General features: G+C 35.6%; 1 protein-coding gene across 2 annotated transcripts; it reads left to right on the top strand.

Moving 5' to 3' along the window:
* The first annotated feature begins 2,602 nt into the window (after positions 1-2,602).
* Positions 2,603-10,415, top strand: LOC108103782. 2 transcript variants are annotated; one of them, XM_017209413.2, is made up of 5 exons: positions 2,603-2,839; positions 7,865-8,332; positions 8,395-8,521; positions 8,618-9,913; positions 9,974-10,415. In XM_017209413.2, exons 2-5 carry the CDS (start codon positions 8,030-8,032, stop codon positions 10,117-10,119), a joined length of 1,872 nt encoding a protein of 623 aa, XP_017064902.1. In that variant the 5' UTR covers positions 2,603-2,839; positions 7,865-8,029; the 3' UTR covers positions 10,120-10,415. The 2 variants fall into 2 exon arrangements, with proteins under 2 accessions (XP_017064902.1, XP_017064901.1); XM_017209412.2 differs by having other exon boundaries at positions 2,603-2,917.
* The last annotated feature ends 5,150 nt before the right edge of the window (positions 10,416-15,565 follow it).

Below are 15,565 nucleotides of genomic sequence, written 5' to 3'. Positions count from 1 at the left end.
TAGGCTTTGAACTGAAAATTGTTGAGGGTTTACGTATATTAATTATTAACTTTATCGATTATTATTCTATTTCAGCAATCGATTAAATTTTAGTCATGTGGCGGTCTTTAATATGATTTTTAGAAGCACTTTCAGCACCTTTCTTTATGTGGTGAAAGTTCTTTAAAAGGCTGCATCTTAATAGGCGCAAAGGGAAAAATATTATTAAAAATGTGGTATCTTTTAGGATGAATTTCGTAATAAGACAGTTTAACATTTAATGACCTTCAGTAAGGGCAACAAAACTTCTTTAATTTGATTTTAAATTTATAAAATTTAATAAAATATGTTATGTGTTTAAAATGTTTTCTAAGAACAGTTAGAACGTTTATCCAATTCAGAAATTACTCTAATATCACTTTAAACATTTTTTTATTTTACCTAAAAAGTATTTATTTCAATGCCACTTTTTTTTAGACTTTTTGTTAGAAAACTTTTGTAAAGATTAGAAAGATTTTAGTTCCTTCTTCCAAAAATATATTGACCTAACTTCTATAAATATACCTTAAATTACATATATATTTTCCCCTTTTAATCTAATTGATTTCTTGCCAATTGAATCTCTACTGTACTCCCCATATTATAAAATATCCCCGACATCCGCCAACCCAGCCGTTTCTAAAACATTTCGAATACATTGCTTATCTTTGGCGGTGGAGGCAGGTCTCAAATACTTATATTCCCGATTATATGACCATATGTCATGATCCTCGTCACTTGGACGAGAAAGAAACTGCTGTTGGCGCCTTTTCTGTTTTTTTGTGTTTTATTTGCGGTTCGACACACCCACCTTGGTCTTTGTACCCGAGTGGCAAGTATAGCTATTAAAAATGCCAAGTTCCAAATAAAATGTGAGCAGGTCTTATCAGCGAATTGTAAAAGCCACAAATATATTGCAAGACTGGAACTCTGACCACTACAGATGTTAGGGAGTAAAGGCCATCTTCCAATCTTTATTGGTATCCAACTTCTAGATATAGAATTTCTCAAAAAAATTCTCAACAAACTATTAAAAATTAATTAGTACACGTTCCAGAGATAGATTGGGTTATCCATAAAGATCATCACAAAACGAAAATATGAATTAAATTTCAAGATTATTTTTAGCACTTGAAAAGCTGATAATCTGGCCAACGTCAAAACAGAAGGTCCCAGAGGTTTCGAAGTTAACTAATCCGCTCCAGAACTGAGGACCTTTCACTTTGCTCCCGTAATCCTTAATCTGATCATGCGTCATTGGGGTTCCCAAATGGCCTTGGAGTGTAAGACAAACTGATGATAATATATAGGAGGACTTGGCCAGCAGAGTCAAGTTCCCGTACCTGTTTCACTGACAAGCTGTCAACATCATCAGGTCCTAGCCAAGGGCTTAACACGCCTGTCACTTGCCGGCCAACTATGCGCATTTCCTGTAGGTAACGGAGATATATGTAAGACGCACAGTGGGATGTGCAGGGATAGAAACTGCTTTTACTTTTGATTTACAAGTACTATTGTAGCATCAACGTTGATATTCTAGATTCTCTAACTCTCGCACATGTACAATATTTGAGATTAAATTTATGACATTCTATAAGCCATTATATTGGAAAAATTTAGTAATAACAATGCATTGAGAAACTCTTTTATAATGATTAAAGTGTCTAAAGTTGACTGCGTTGTGATATCACCGGTCGAATGAGTAATTTAAGTGGTTTAGAATCCGCATTTACATACTACCCAGTGAATGGCTTCTTGTTTGTTTTAATTACATACTATTGTTACCCAATTTAAGGGATAAAGTTAAAACTTAAGTAGACCAGTTCTAGGCTCAAGCATAACAAAGACGAAGTTGGTTTTAAGCCAATTCATAGTTTTGATACCAAAATATACAAACAAAATGTATAATTAAATTACTAAATAAAAAATAGAAACGCCATGCTCTGCTACTTAAGGAAATTGCTTTTCCCAATTAATTTTCCATTGACACTTTATTCCACTGTGGCGGTCGATGGCAAAATCAAATTCTAATCGCCGGCGCTATCATAATGTATTTATGAGTCGTGTTATTCGTTTGTATTTTGTTTTTTTTTTTTTTGCGTTCGCGTCGTATACGTATACGTAATGCGCTCAGTATGGAGATATATACAAACAAACATATAACTGTGAAGTAAGTACATATGTGCACTGATGTCCGTGGGCACATATGTCGGTACATATGAATATATATGTATGTACCTACCTATATTTGCCCCTGATAATCGGGCCTGCGACGACAAAACTAATTACAACAACAGTAAAGCAAATACAGTGGTAACACAAAATAATTCCCTTATCAAAAAAACAGCCATAGAACGCGAAGGCAACAACAAATGCAAACAGGCAGGCGCAAGAAGAAGAAAGAGCAGGAGCAACGGTAAAGCTCAAGCTAAAGACCAAAATAACACACACACTGTGACAAAATCAAAGTGAGCAAGTATTCCATCGATGAATGCGTTAGTGTGTGCGTATGTGAGTGTGCGTTGTGTTTGGGTGTTTAATACTATAATTCACAAAATTGTTCAGTTCAGTTCGCGCTGGTGAACGTAACGGAAAAGTCGTCGCCTGTTGAATATATATTCAAAAAAAAAAATAATATATATATTCTATTTACTTGACTCTCGCAGCCGCCTCTCGTCTCGTTTTTATTTCTTCTTTTTTTTTCTTGTTATGTTTGTTTTTGTTATTGTTTTGTATCGCAAGTTTACTACAGCATAACAACAACAACAATTGAACAACAAACAGCAGAGAAGGAAGGAAAAACCATTTACGAAAATAAAACGTACGGCCCAAATACATAAATATACAAATATATACATATATATCTATATATCTATATAATGTAAATTAGAGTGCATGTGTAAGTGTGTGTTTGTGTATGTGCGTTAACATTTGTATTTTAATTTAGTAGCAATTAGCACTAGAGCAGCAAACTAAATGATCTTTTCTTCTTCCCTCAAAGCGCGCGCTTTTTGCCAGACACGTGCAACGCATTCAAATCCAAAATATATATACCCTATATATATATATATATATATATATATAGTATGTAGTATCAGCAAAAACAGCGGTCAAGAAACTTATATCAATTCTACTTAACAAATTATCTAAGCTCCTCCTTTCCGGTTTTTAATCAAAAGAATTGTGAAATTTCTTATCATTATTACCGGTAAAAATCATAATGCTGGTATTAAATAGGGAAATTGTTTTATAATATGTGAAAGTCTACAAAAAGTTATATAGAAATTGCTAACCTGATCAAAAAGTGTGAACAAAATTATAGTTTACGGAAAATATAAGTCAATAAGAGTATTCCAAACTAATACCATTCCAAAGAAACAAACAAAAACTAAGTTCGATCAAGAGAAATATTTAAAAACGTTTTAACCTTTCAAATTCACCTTTAATTTCTTCAGAAATAGAAACCAATTTCATCACTTTTGGAATCATATACTGATATGTTTTGTTATCTATAAATAGTGTCTCCCACTATTGTGAAATAGCGACATCTAATAAATCCAAATAGTTTGTGGTTCTTCCAGAACTAAAACCAAAATTTCGAATTATTACGTACTACTTTGATATCAGTGCAAGCGTGATGTTCTCTTACCCATCAATCAAATATCAATCAAAGTCACTTTTCCTCTCAAACGTAGCATTTATGGTTTAAAGAATACCACCCACCACCACCCACCAAGAAAACCAAGTTCCAAATCGTTAGAACAGTGGCTACCAAAAGGCAATCGTCTACCAGTGAGGTTGTTAAAGTTTTTTTATTTTTTTATGGGATCATCTTGACATCTTTGTTAGACCCATGCAAATATTCTTTTTATTGTCTGTGAAGTGGAATATATATATAGTCGTATATACTGAACGTTTTGTGTTAGAGACGGAATGCTAAAGTTATAAGGTAGGGGATGTCGTCGTATAATGCGGAAAGCTCTAATTATACAAATGTTTGTTTTTAGCTTTAGACGGCTTAATCGTCTTAAACGTCTAATACCGACAACGAGACGTCGCGTGCTAATCAAACACTTAAGGCCATACATATAGTCGCTCTCTTTTTGGGAGTTTTAAATGGCCTTTCCCTGAAAATCTAATCTTGGAATTTATAATTTCCTAAAAAAAGCTAAGCACTGAAGAGATCGCTGAATCGTTTTTGTAATCAAACTTCTTTGTAAACTGTGTGCTAATCAAGAAGGAATGGTTAGATCAGGAAACAGGTAGTCTGATTACAAGTCAAAGTTTATTAGCAATCTATTATTAGTTTAACTTTAATTCATTACGTAAACGCACAAGTATCTTTAGATGTGTTATCAATTGATTTGATAACTTGCTGTGTCTACAGAATGCTGAGTAGCAGCTGTTGATTTGAGTTTGTCAACTAATCATTATTTTTATCTTTGCTTCGTTGCTAGGTTCTAAGTAGGTATCATTAATTGAATAGATAATTTGATAGAGCTTTAGGGAATATACAAAAATAAGTTCTAATAACTTAACTTAACTTCTTTTAAATATCGATAATCGATGTGATTATCACATTCAACAAATGCAGTTCAGTATCCATCCATAAAGTGACCTTATGGATACTTCCTAAAAGTACGCTTCGTAACCCTGTAAAGTTTACTTTTTTTGAGAGATATCTTCGATCTTCTATCTTTATCAATATCTTCAACGATATCCTTGACTATGGTAATTATCGATGTGTGTATCACAATCAAAAAATGTAGATATGTAGGTCATTTTTTAGACACTTCTTATAAGTACATTTCGTAACCCTGTAAAACTTACATATTCTGAGTGATCACTAGCCTTGATATTGACTAGGATACGATATTTTTCACTATGAATAATTATTGATAATCAATAGATTATCATAATTAACATGCAGTTCAGTAGGTCACTTTATAGATACTTCCTATAAGTACATTTCGCAACCCTGTAAAAACATTTACTTTAGCTTTTTGATGAGTTCATCACGTGTATCATCAACGTCGTCTTGTTCTTAAGGCAACAATTCTTGCCATGTGCTTGTGCTGATCGATGGGTGGTTCGACACAATTGAATGGCATTGAAAAATTCCATTCCATTTTTTGGTCATAACCATATCCAGTCGATATGATAACAAAATAGCTGATTCACTTCACAGTCGGAACACTACCGAGGTCCCTTTTCAATTATACCCCCATTATACGTGTGAATGCAGTTTATATATCGAATGATAAGCGAAGTCAAAAGTCTGCTCTTACCCACGGTGTTTAGCATATAGTATGTGTACTTCTATATGCTGCTGCTGATTGCCAGGCAATTAAACCACCACTGTAAAATTGATATTTGAGCAGCGTTTAATGGCCAGCTCGTTCTGTATAGTCCGACCTTTAGTACAAACCATTTTCCACTTCCCGACATATATGTCGAGTGTATATCGCATATGAAACGAACTTTGCCAGCGAATCTTATCTTCTGCCCACAGCCCACATACACCCCTAACTGCCCATATGACTAATATATATATATATATATTTTGCAATGGTCATTCATTCGCTGATCGGTTCGGTTTGGTTCGGTTCGGTTCAGCTGCTGGAGCAGTCGCAAAACAATTAGAGGCCAGTCGGAGTCCGATAAAGCAAGTAAGCAGGATAGTAAGCGGGCCAGAAAGTACTTAGAAAAAAATTCAACTAATTTAGTTTGAAAATCAGAATCTAAGCATCTTAAATGAATGGTTTTCTCTTGAATAGTTATTAATTCTAATCATAACTTTGTTAGTTTCATTGGATTGGATGATAAACTATCACCATCAAAACTCTTGCTTGAGAATTATAACGAGAGCGTTGGTTTACTTTATTTTATAAAAACTTTTCAAAGGCTTACAAGATTTCGTTTTTAAGAAATTCTGAAAAGTTTATCTCTAAAATAATATATTCAAAATCCCTAAAAACTTCTCAAATCAAAAAGAAACAACTCCCATTTTTTCGAGTGGAGTGATTGCGTGGATTGATTGAAAACTTTTTTAGCTTCTACAACCTTGTGTTGCGGATATAGCCATTGGGCAAACAGTATAATTAGATGATATCGGTAGGCAAAAGGAGTGCGCCTTATCACATGGTTACCCCTCCCCCTACCCTTTTCCCCACTAAAAGATCTCATATAAAACCACATATGCCGCCTAATGGGCCCTGTGCCAAATGTATATCTCGTTTTTTTTTTGTTTCTAACAGAAATATTTACAATGAACACTCATTTCTGGTCCCCAAACTCTCGGATATGAATTCCGATTCCAATTTCGAAAAAAATATCATAAAATAAAGCTCGTAACTTTGCTCTCTAAAATGGAATTGCGGGCGCGATAAGGCGTAGCTCTCTCGGTTGATCATCATCATCATGATCAACAACAATCGAAACCCATTGACGTGTAATGTGTGTGTTGTTGGTGCTGTTACTGACTGTCTTTATATAATGAATGGGTGCTAAATCGGTGTTATTTACTTAAATTCTGGGTTTTTTTGCCAGTCACGTTTTCAGGCCGCCCTCAAAACACAAAAATCGTTTAGCGCCGCCAGAAGAGTGAGAGTTGCCCAAAATATCATTGGGACGATCGGTCAGTTGAGGTTGAGGCTTTCGTCCCGCCGTCTCGCAAAGCTCCGATATAAAAAACCATTTATATATATAAAAAAAATACAATCAATTAAGTCGTAAACGGTTGTCTGCTTGGCCTGTGTGTGAATCAATTCAGTGGGATTCCGAATATTGGTTTGTTTTAGATTTTTTTGTATTTATTTTGATTTGCTGAAATACTTTGAGCGTGTACCCATAGTGTTGGTGGCTAAACGTTTTAATGCTAATTAAATTCTGACTAATTAATATAGCTAATTATTTTAAAGCAATAAAGAGTGTAAGAAATCTTTAAAAATAAATACCAACAAAACCACTTTATAAACAATAAAACAAATTTATGAGAACTGTGATGAAATATCGAAACCTTCTAGTCAAGTGAAACTATTTAAACTAGTTGTGAAATTTGCATTATTGTTTGATTTCTAATTTCTTTAAAATGCATAAATAAATAATAAAAAATCAATCCGCATAATCTACAGGCGATATTCCCAAGTTACCGCTTACTAAGCCATCGAAAAATAAACATAGAGTACTCGTAGTGATTACATTTCACATTCCTAAAATATTTTAAAAAAGTTTCTATTGCTAAAAATATTTCGTTGAAAAGTTGATATTATGTGGAAGAAAGTTTCGAATCCTATAAAGCATACATATTATTGAGTAGTCATGTCCGTATGTCCATTCGTTTTTTCCGTTTGAAGGCATGGAAACAATAAGTTTGTAAGTTTGTATTGCAAAATATTCCTAATAGGTAGAAGAAAGTTTTTAACTCTATGAAGCATATATATTATTAGAATCACTACCCACGATCTAAACATGTCCGTACGTTTGTCCGTATAAGGCTGTTATCTTGGAAACAATAAGTTTATAAAAGTTATTAGAAGCAGTAGCCACTATCTAAGAAAGTTTGCACCCCTATAAAAGTATGCTTAATCGATAGAGCCAAGTCCGTATGTCCGTATGAAGTCTTAGGTGTCTTGAAAACAATAAGCAAAATATTTTATTGAAACGTTTGTAATAGGTAGAATAAAGTTGCTAACCCTCTTAAGTCCTATATTATCCTTTTCTTCAAACTAATTGACTAAATTTAAAAAGTTACTTACATAGTCTAAGAACTAGTACTTGGGACCACTTGGTTCACTCTTCTTCACAACATCACTAAATTGGACTGTATTTAAAAAATAAATTACAGAATTACAATCACTGGATCCAGCATTTTGATCGCGCCTAACCATTAGCCCAGTAATGCAACAACCGGACAAAAGCCCGCAGCGCTAAACTAACCCAAGTCCCCCCAAATCCCACCACACCAAATCCTAGCGAAAAGACGCCTAAGGCGCAAAACCATAATTCCAAGATGACTGATAATGAGAAACATCAAAACAATAACAACAACAATAATAACAACAATGAGAAATCCAGACTGAGGCTACCCGATGAGCATGAAGAACAGCTTCTACCCAAGAACGGATCAGGGAGTCAAACCAAAATACCGCCTCCTACCTATTCCCAACCAAATGCCGAATCCCAGCCACAGAACCCAGAGAAGGGCTCGCATTTGGTGAAAAAGAGGCGAGACAAGAGCGATCTGGGTGATGACTTCGTGGCGCCTGACGGAGGCTGGGGATGGCTCGTGGCCGTCGCCAGTGGTGTTAATATTGTAAGTAACTATCTTTCTAGTAAGCTTGCCAAAAATGTATATCCTTATATATATCCCTCTAGCTTGTAACGTTCGCATTAGCCCAGCAGTTTGGTATCATATTCAAAATACGTATGGCAGATCTAGGGATCTCCAGTTCTGAGCTGACAACTATCATTAACATGCAAATCGCCGTTTCTGCATTTACGGGTGAGTGGAGAAGGAGGAGATGGTTATGGCTAGGATGCCATTTCTAATACCATTTTAAAATATAAACAAACACTTATTCATTTACTAAATTTTAAGGTCTTCTAAACGGCCCGCTTTTCCGACGTTACACATATCGAGTGGTGGCCCTTGTTGGATCCGTCCTAACCTTTTTGGGCCTCTTCTGGATGGTCTTCGCAGACACTTTCATCATCTACCTTCTGAGCTTCTCTATCATATATGGATTCGGGCGAGGACTGACGGTATCTGCCTCCTCGCTGGCGGTCAATACATACTTCAAGGTGAAGCGACGCACGGCAACGGCTTTCCAATTCGGAGTGGCTGGAATTGGACCCATTGTTTGTCCGTTCTTTGCATCCGATATGAAGACTGAGTATGGAGTCATGGGAACGACACTTCTCTTCGCCGGTGCCTCATTGCATACAATAGCGTGTTCGTTGATTTACCAGCCAGTCAAGTGGCATGTGGTTAAGCGGGATCGCGATGCGGAAGCACTGCAGCCTGTTCAACCGTTGGCCGAGCGCGAGGATCAGGACGAGGATATTATCAAGAATGTTGTAGAGCCAGAGACCCCAGTGCTACCACGTGCCAATGATGGTTGGTTCGGCTCCAGAGCCTCTCTCAACAGTGTGGGCACTCGTAATCGTTTAAATACTTGGGAAAAATCAGAGGGCAATGGTCATGTGGAGCTCAAGAGGCTAAGTAGTCGAGACTCGAATCCTGGACGACAGATGCGTAGCATCTCCGTGAGTCACAGCATTAAAGAGGAGGAAACCCATGGCAACAGTTCCGATCATGAGGAGCAGCACACCACCGAGCTAACGGAGAAGGAGAAACAAAAGCTGGAGGACGAAGAGGAGCGTCAACGCCGCAAGAAGCTGCCATTCTATATGAAAGTTCTTATATTCTTTGATATGGATTTGCTAAAAGACATTACCTATGTTAACTTAGCCGTGGGCATTACCTTAATCAACTTTGTGGAAATCAACTTTGCCATCCTGACACCCTTTATCCTAGGGGATCTAGGTTTTACAGAGTCTCAGACTACCTTTGCCATGTCGACATTGGGATTCTTTGATCTGGTTGTACGATTCCTAATACCATTTATCACGGCCAAAATCAATCTAAGCAATCGAACCTTCTTCGTTGTGGGAATCTTGGGTATGTGCATTGGCCGTTCACTGCTCTCGATGACTACGAACTTTAATGCCATGATGGCCATATTCCTATGGTTGGGCCTAAACAAGGCCTTCCGCACGGTCTTCTGGTCACTTATCATTCCCGGCTATGTGCCGCTGAAAAGATTGCCAGCGGCTGCTGGTCTACAGCTGCTTATGTCCGGCACCTTTTCGGTTATATGTGGACCTTTGATTGGTGAGTAATATTGATCTATGTATTTACATATATAATTTATAATTTCTAAATCTTCTTCAGGAATGCTACGTGATATGACTAGCTATGCATTCACCCTTAACGTATTGAATGCCCTTTGCGTGATGGCCTTTGCCGGTTGGTATCTGGAGGACTTCATCCGTGCTCGGAATCGAAAGTCACCACCCGTGATGCCAGAGAAGTCTTAAGCGGATTTAATGAGCAACTATAAAGTTGCATTCAATGCCAGCAATTCCAAGACCTACTCCGTTGCGCCCCTTCCTAAACACATCCATCCTAAATTTAGCAAAATATTATTCTTGTTATCGCATTTGCCAAGTGCTTAATTTTTTTTTTTTAACTGTATATTTATGTAAACTATATTCTGCGTGTACATTGTGTATATACTATTCGAGTGTAGCAAATTAATTGTATTAAATATTGATAATTGTTAATTAATATGCATAAGCTGTCAAACAAAAAAAAAGAACTTAAAATTTAAAAGGAAGAGTTTTTATTGGTTGAAAAGTTGATTGGAAAATAATGTAAGAAGTGAATTTTTTGGAATATGTATAGGAGATATGATGGAGATTGGATCTCAGAAGATATTTAAGGCAATTTTAAGCCAAGAGGTGCTTGATATGAGATGTGACAAACAAAATGCTAGATATATTATATGCTATAAAATCAATCAACATACCAGTTAATGTTGTACCTCAACTTTCCTCGTTTTCTAACTTCTTAGTACCTTTAAATCAAAGAAAATGATTTAAGTGCATCATCTAAAAACAGATAAGGATTAAATTCAAAACGCAATACCAACCTATGACTTTAAAAAAAAAAACATTTGATTGCTTAATGGCCAGTCTCTTCATTATATGATCTCATCTCTTGTGATGCAGCAATAAAATCTAATCAAAATTGGTTTGCCCATCCATCCATCCATCCGCTAGCATCCAAAGTTCGAAATCTAACAAGAAACTTGTGACATAGCAGAGGGAATCAAAATGGGAAGAATCACGTGAATATCCCGAGCCAAACTCATCGTCATCATCATCATAACATCAATATATTATATCAACGATCAATGACAATGTCCCCCTAGTGGAAGCGGAAAAAATTGAACAAACATTGGCCGCAAGTTAAGTTCAGGGAATTTATGTTTATTTTTACCGGTTTTGGTTTGCAGTTTTTCTATTCCCATGTAAAATAATAAATTAAATAAATATTTAATTAATGCCAGATATATAACATTGAATGTAAAAAAAAACACAAAATGGTTTTCTGTGATTCCTCGAATTGCATATTTTTTATCTGCATTAAATTCTAAAAAAAAAAATAGTCCAGAAACTGCAAGTTATATTTTTTCACCGTCACATTTTGTCTGACTTTAATTTCTGATAAGCGTTTGTTCTATTTACTTTTTGTGCAACTTGACGTAGAAATATTTGAAATGCAAAATGCTTGCATTTATGATTTATTTATCCTCGTTAAACCAGAAAAAAAAAACAAATCTGCAAATTAGGCAACCCAAAGAATAAACCAGTTTTCCGTTTAATAAAACCAGTAAATGCGTTCTGAACTGAATATAAAAATGAAATGTAACACTGACGACAGGCAGCGGAAAGTTACAAACTCTCAAAAAAAAAAAAGGTTATAATGTTACGATGAAATGCTGTGGGGGTTCAATGCACCTTCGTGTGCTTATCAAAATAGACAGCCATATCACAGGGGCCTGGAAATATCTGCCAAAAACAGGCACATCTAACAAACAGGAAGCCGAGGTTCTCTGTTTCTCGTATTCAATCCAATGTTAAATAAATTTGTCGCAGTTGTTTCTTTTTTTTTTGCATTCTGTCAACATCAGCGGAACTAAATGGGGAAAAAACTGAGGGAAAAACAAACCAAAAAGTTTAACTTTCGAATTTTTAATACCCGGTAGTTAGCATATATACGTACATATATTCCAAATTCACATGAAATGGAAATTCAATCAAGCGAAACTCAATTCAGTTCACAAAAAAGTCTAGACTTTAACAACACCTTTTTAAAAAGCTTCAAAATAAGAATTTGAAATAAATATCAGCTTAAAGTAAAAAAGGCATTAAAAACCCTTTGCTTAACTTAATTACCTTTAAAAAAAACACTTTGTATTTGGAATCAATTGCAGGATTTTTAGCTGGGTCAAAGTTCTATCATGTATGAACTGGGAGATTATGGCAAATAATCCTCTACCGGCCAACACACTCTCTCTCACAAGTAAAACTACCACCTATCACACATCCTATTTTCCCAGGACAAAATAAAAGAAAACACACACACACACCCACATGAAATCACCCACTTATGTACATTTCAGCCATCGAAAGTGGGTGGCACAACCAACTGAGCAACAAGTTGGAACAGGAAGCAAACAAAACAAAAACACATAGCAAACAGTACTAATGTTCTGACCATTTTATAGCTATATATATTATTAATATTATTTAAAAATAAGTTATAAAATAATAATATATTATTTTTTTTTTATATATTTTAAACAATATTAATATTTAAAAAACTTATATTATGACCTTTTCAAAGATATTTTGAATTCCCAATTGAATTTAATCTTTTCCTTATAATTCCCAACTACATTTTTCTTTGTACTGCTAAAAGGTGACAAGTTTGCATAATTAAGTCTGTAGAGATTAGGTCAACATACCTGTAGTTGGCATATAATCAATACAAACAATTGGGGTGGTTTAACCGCTTTAGTGACTAGAATTGTAACAACATCTCACTGCAGCAGCAGAGCTAGTGAATCAACAATCTGTTGCCGGCAGAGTTTGCTTTAAGTACTCGCATGCAAATCTCACGTGGTTGTTTGCGGTGTCATTGCCCAGCTTCGATTCCCTTTCCCCATATTTTCAGAAACTCCAACAATTATCGATTCTTTGTCAATGTTATGGGACAGTGGTGCGGGTTTAGCTAATTGATTTTTTTTAGCTTACTAAATTTAAGATATTTACTGTTATATTTTACAAAAAAAAACCTATAGTACCTTAATTCTAAATATGGGACTTTATAAAGAGTTTTATATAGAAAGTTTAATTTCTTCTTAAGATAAATAAGAACTAGTATACAAGGTTAAAAGTACCTATTAAGAGAATTTAACTATTTGATACATATTAATCATCGTTAAAAAACGATAAGACTTTCTTTTTTTTTAAGACTTATAAAATGACTTTAAAAAAAGAACCTTCAAATACTTCCTAGGTACAAAAAATGTCTTAGGTACACTTCAAAACAGCTGTCTTTATCCGAGAAGGCTCACTGTGAGCAGACACACACACACGCATACAATGTCAAGACGACGCAACAAGTTAACAGGCAGCGCAGAGAGAAGAGAAATAAGTGAAAGAGAGCCGGAGAGCGAGACCATTTGCGCAACTGCAGCCGAGTCAAAAGGCCAAGTGAAGAACGCAAAGAGGAGAGGCCGAGGAGGAGAATGTAAAGGAGAAGAAGGAGAGCCTGCAAATGCAACGCAACAAATGCAGACAAAGAACGAATGTAAACAAAGAAGCAAGGCGCATTGTTTGTGGATTTTGGCAAGCAAAGCAGCAAAGTAAGCAACTACTCTTTCTTTCGGTCTATATACTCTCTCTAGCTCACCCTCTCTTTGTCTGTCTCTCTATCGACATTAGAACGCGATCTTGAAACACAGCAACACCAACGCTACACACATACATGGATATATTGACTCTCTCTGGATGGAACGCCACTGGGGCACAGTGGTCACAAATCGCAAAATTCCAGTCATATACAATGTGATTACTTTTTGGCAAAAACTCAATATTTCTTAAATCTTGTTTTGCTTGTTCTGAAAATTCTAATGTTCCAATAGTTCTTTTCAAGATTTACTGAAAATCCAAAGAAAAGTGTACGCTGTTTTTAACGAGTAACATTAAAGGATATCAAAGGATATGCACTTTACTAATACACTTGTCTCTCTTTGCTTCCTTCTCTCACCAATCAATCTTTCTCTCTTCTCACATCACTTACTCCCCTAAATGAAAAGAAAAACGATAGCCAGTAAATTTGTTGTTTAAACATGGAACAAAAGAGTGCAACGTAAATTCTGAACAGCAATATATGTATACTTATGTACATATGTACATAATTGAAAATTCGTAATAAATCAATCAGACTAGTATTCAGAAAATACGGTTAGACATTAATAAAAAACATTAAAATTAAAAACGAAAATTCGTAAATATATGTATTGTATATTATGAACCTTGACTACTACAAGGAGCTTTTTCAGATAGCAGATAGAAGAATCGGGTTACATGGATATAAGGATCTATACATTCTAATATTCATCTAGGTTCATACTAGTACCAAGGTTAAGGTCATTGAACTTTAGTCGGACTATAAAAAATCAGTCTATGTTTTCCAGAGGATATCTCAAATATCAAGCATAGTTGATACATACATATATTCTGATATGAAGCCTTCTAAATTTTTGAAGAATCAGTGTACACTAATATTTAGATCTTGAAACATATACCAAAATTGACGAACTTTTAAGTGTAAAGTATAGAGAAGCCTTTGAAATGATTTAAGAAAGAGTTTAACAAGGGTCAAAGGCTAAAAGTAAATTCAAATAAGAACAAAGATCTCTCTCTATTTCCATTAGCTATCTAGCTATCTTGCTAGCTAGTAATTTCTTTTTGTCCCACTGTGCGGCGACGGTAACGGCGACTGAGGCAGCGGCGGCGACGGTGGCGGCAGCAGTTAGGCCAGCGCACCAGAGCAGCGACGGGACGGCAACGGCAGTCAGTATTTTAGTATCGATTGAACAGCCGCGCGTAGCTCATCGAAATTGAGGAAGGAAGAGACGCGACGAGAGAGAGAGAGCAAGCGAGACAGGGACTGGCGACGAGACAGGGAGTAAGGGAGACCGAGACGGAGACAGAGACGGAAGACATTGAGCGCCTGCCGCCCCCTTCTTTTGTAATAAATAGCGCTGTGCGAGGCGACCATACTACCAAACGGCAAAAGTCCGCTGAGAGCGACGCAACGCAGGCCACAAAGGCCCGCCCCTCCTTTTCCCCCCTCTCATCGATAGACATACCAGAACAAAACTATAACAAAACACACACACTCCCACACACACACACAACAGTCAGCACCCCCCTTGGACGAAAGGGAGAACAGTGAAACAGCTGGAATAAAAAAAAAAACCCAAGCTAACCAAAATAAAAGCAAACAAAAAATTAGCGACTAACCAAAGGGAACGATAATAATAAAACAAAAAACCAACCAACCCAAAACAACCCACCACGCGTTTCTCAAAGTGCCTTCAAAAAAAAAAAAAAGAATAAACAAGAAACAAAAAAACAAAAGAAAAACACCAAACAACAATTTAAAAAAGAATCGTAAATAAATTCAAACCAATGTGATAAACAAAAATATCATACAAATCAAACATATAATTTTTTTTTGGTTAATTTTTTTAAAAGTGCGTTGTTTAAAAATCAAAGAAATGAAAAAAACATAATTAGAGCTTATTAACAAAAAAAAAAAGGAAAAGAAGACAGATGGCATTAATTTAAAACAAAAAACCACAACGTAAAAAAGTATCCATAAATCTATATATATATATATATA

The sequence above is a fragment of the Drosophila eugracilis genome, unplaced genomic scaffold (assembly GCF_018153835.1).
Source record: "Drosophila eugracilis isolate 14026-0451.02 unplaced genomic scaffold, ASM1815383v1 contig_1414, whole genome shotgun sequence".
Classification (NCBI taxonomy): Eukaryota; Metazoa; Arthropoda; class Insecta; order Diptera; family Drosophilidae; genus Drosophila; species Drosophila eugracilis.
Note: the sequence above shows the minus strand (reverse complement) of the source record. Positions and strands in the feature narration are given on the sequence as shown.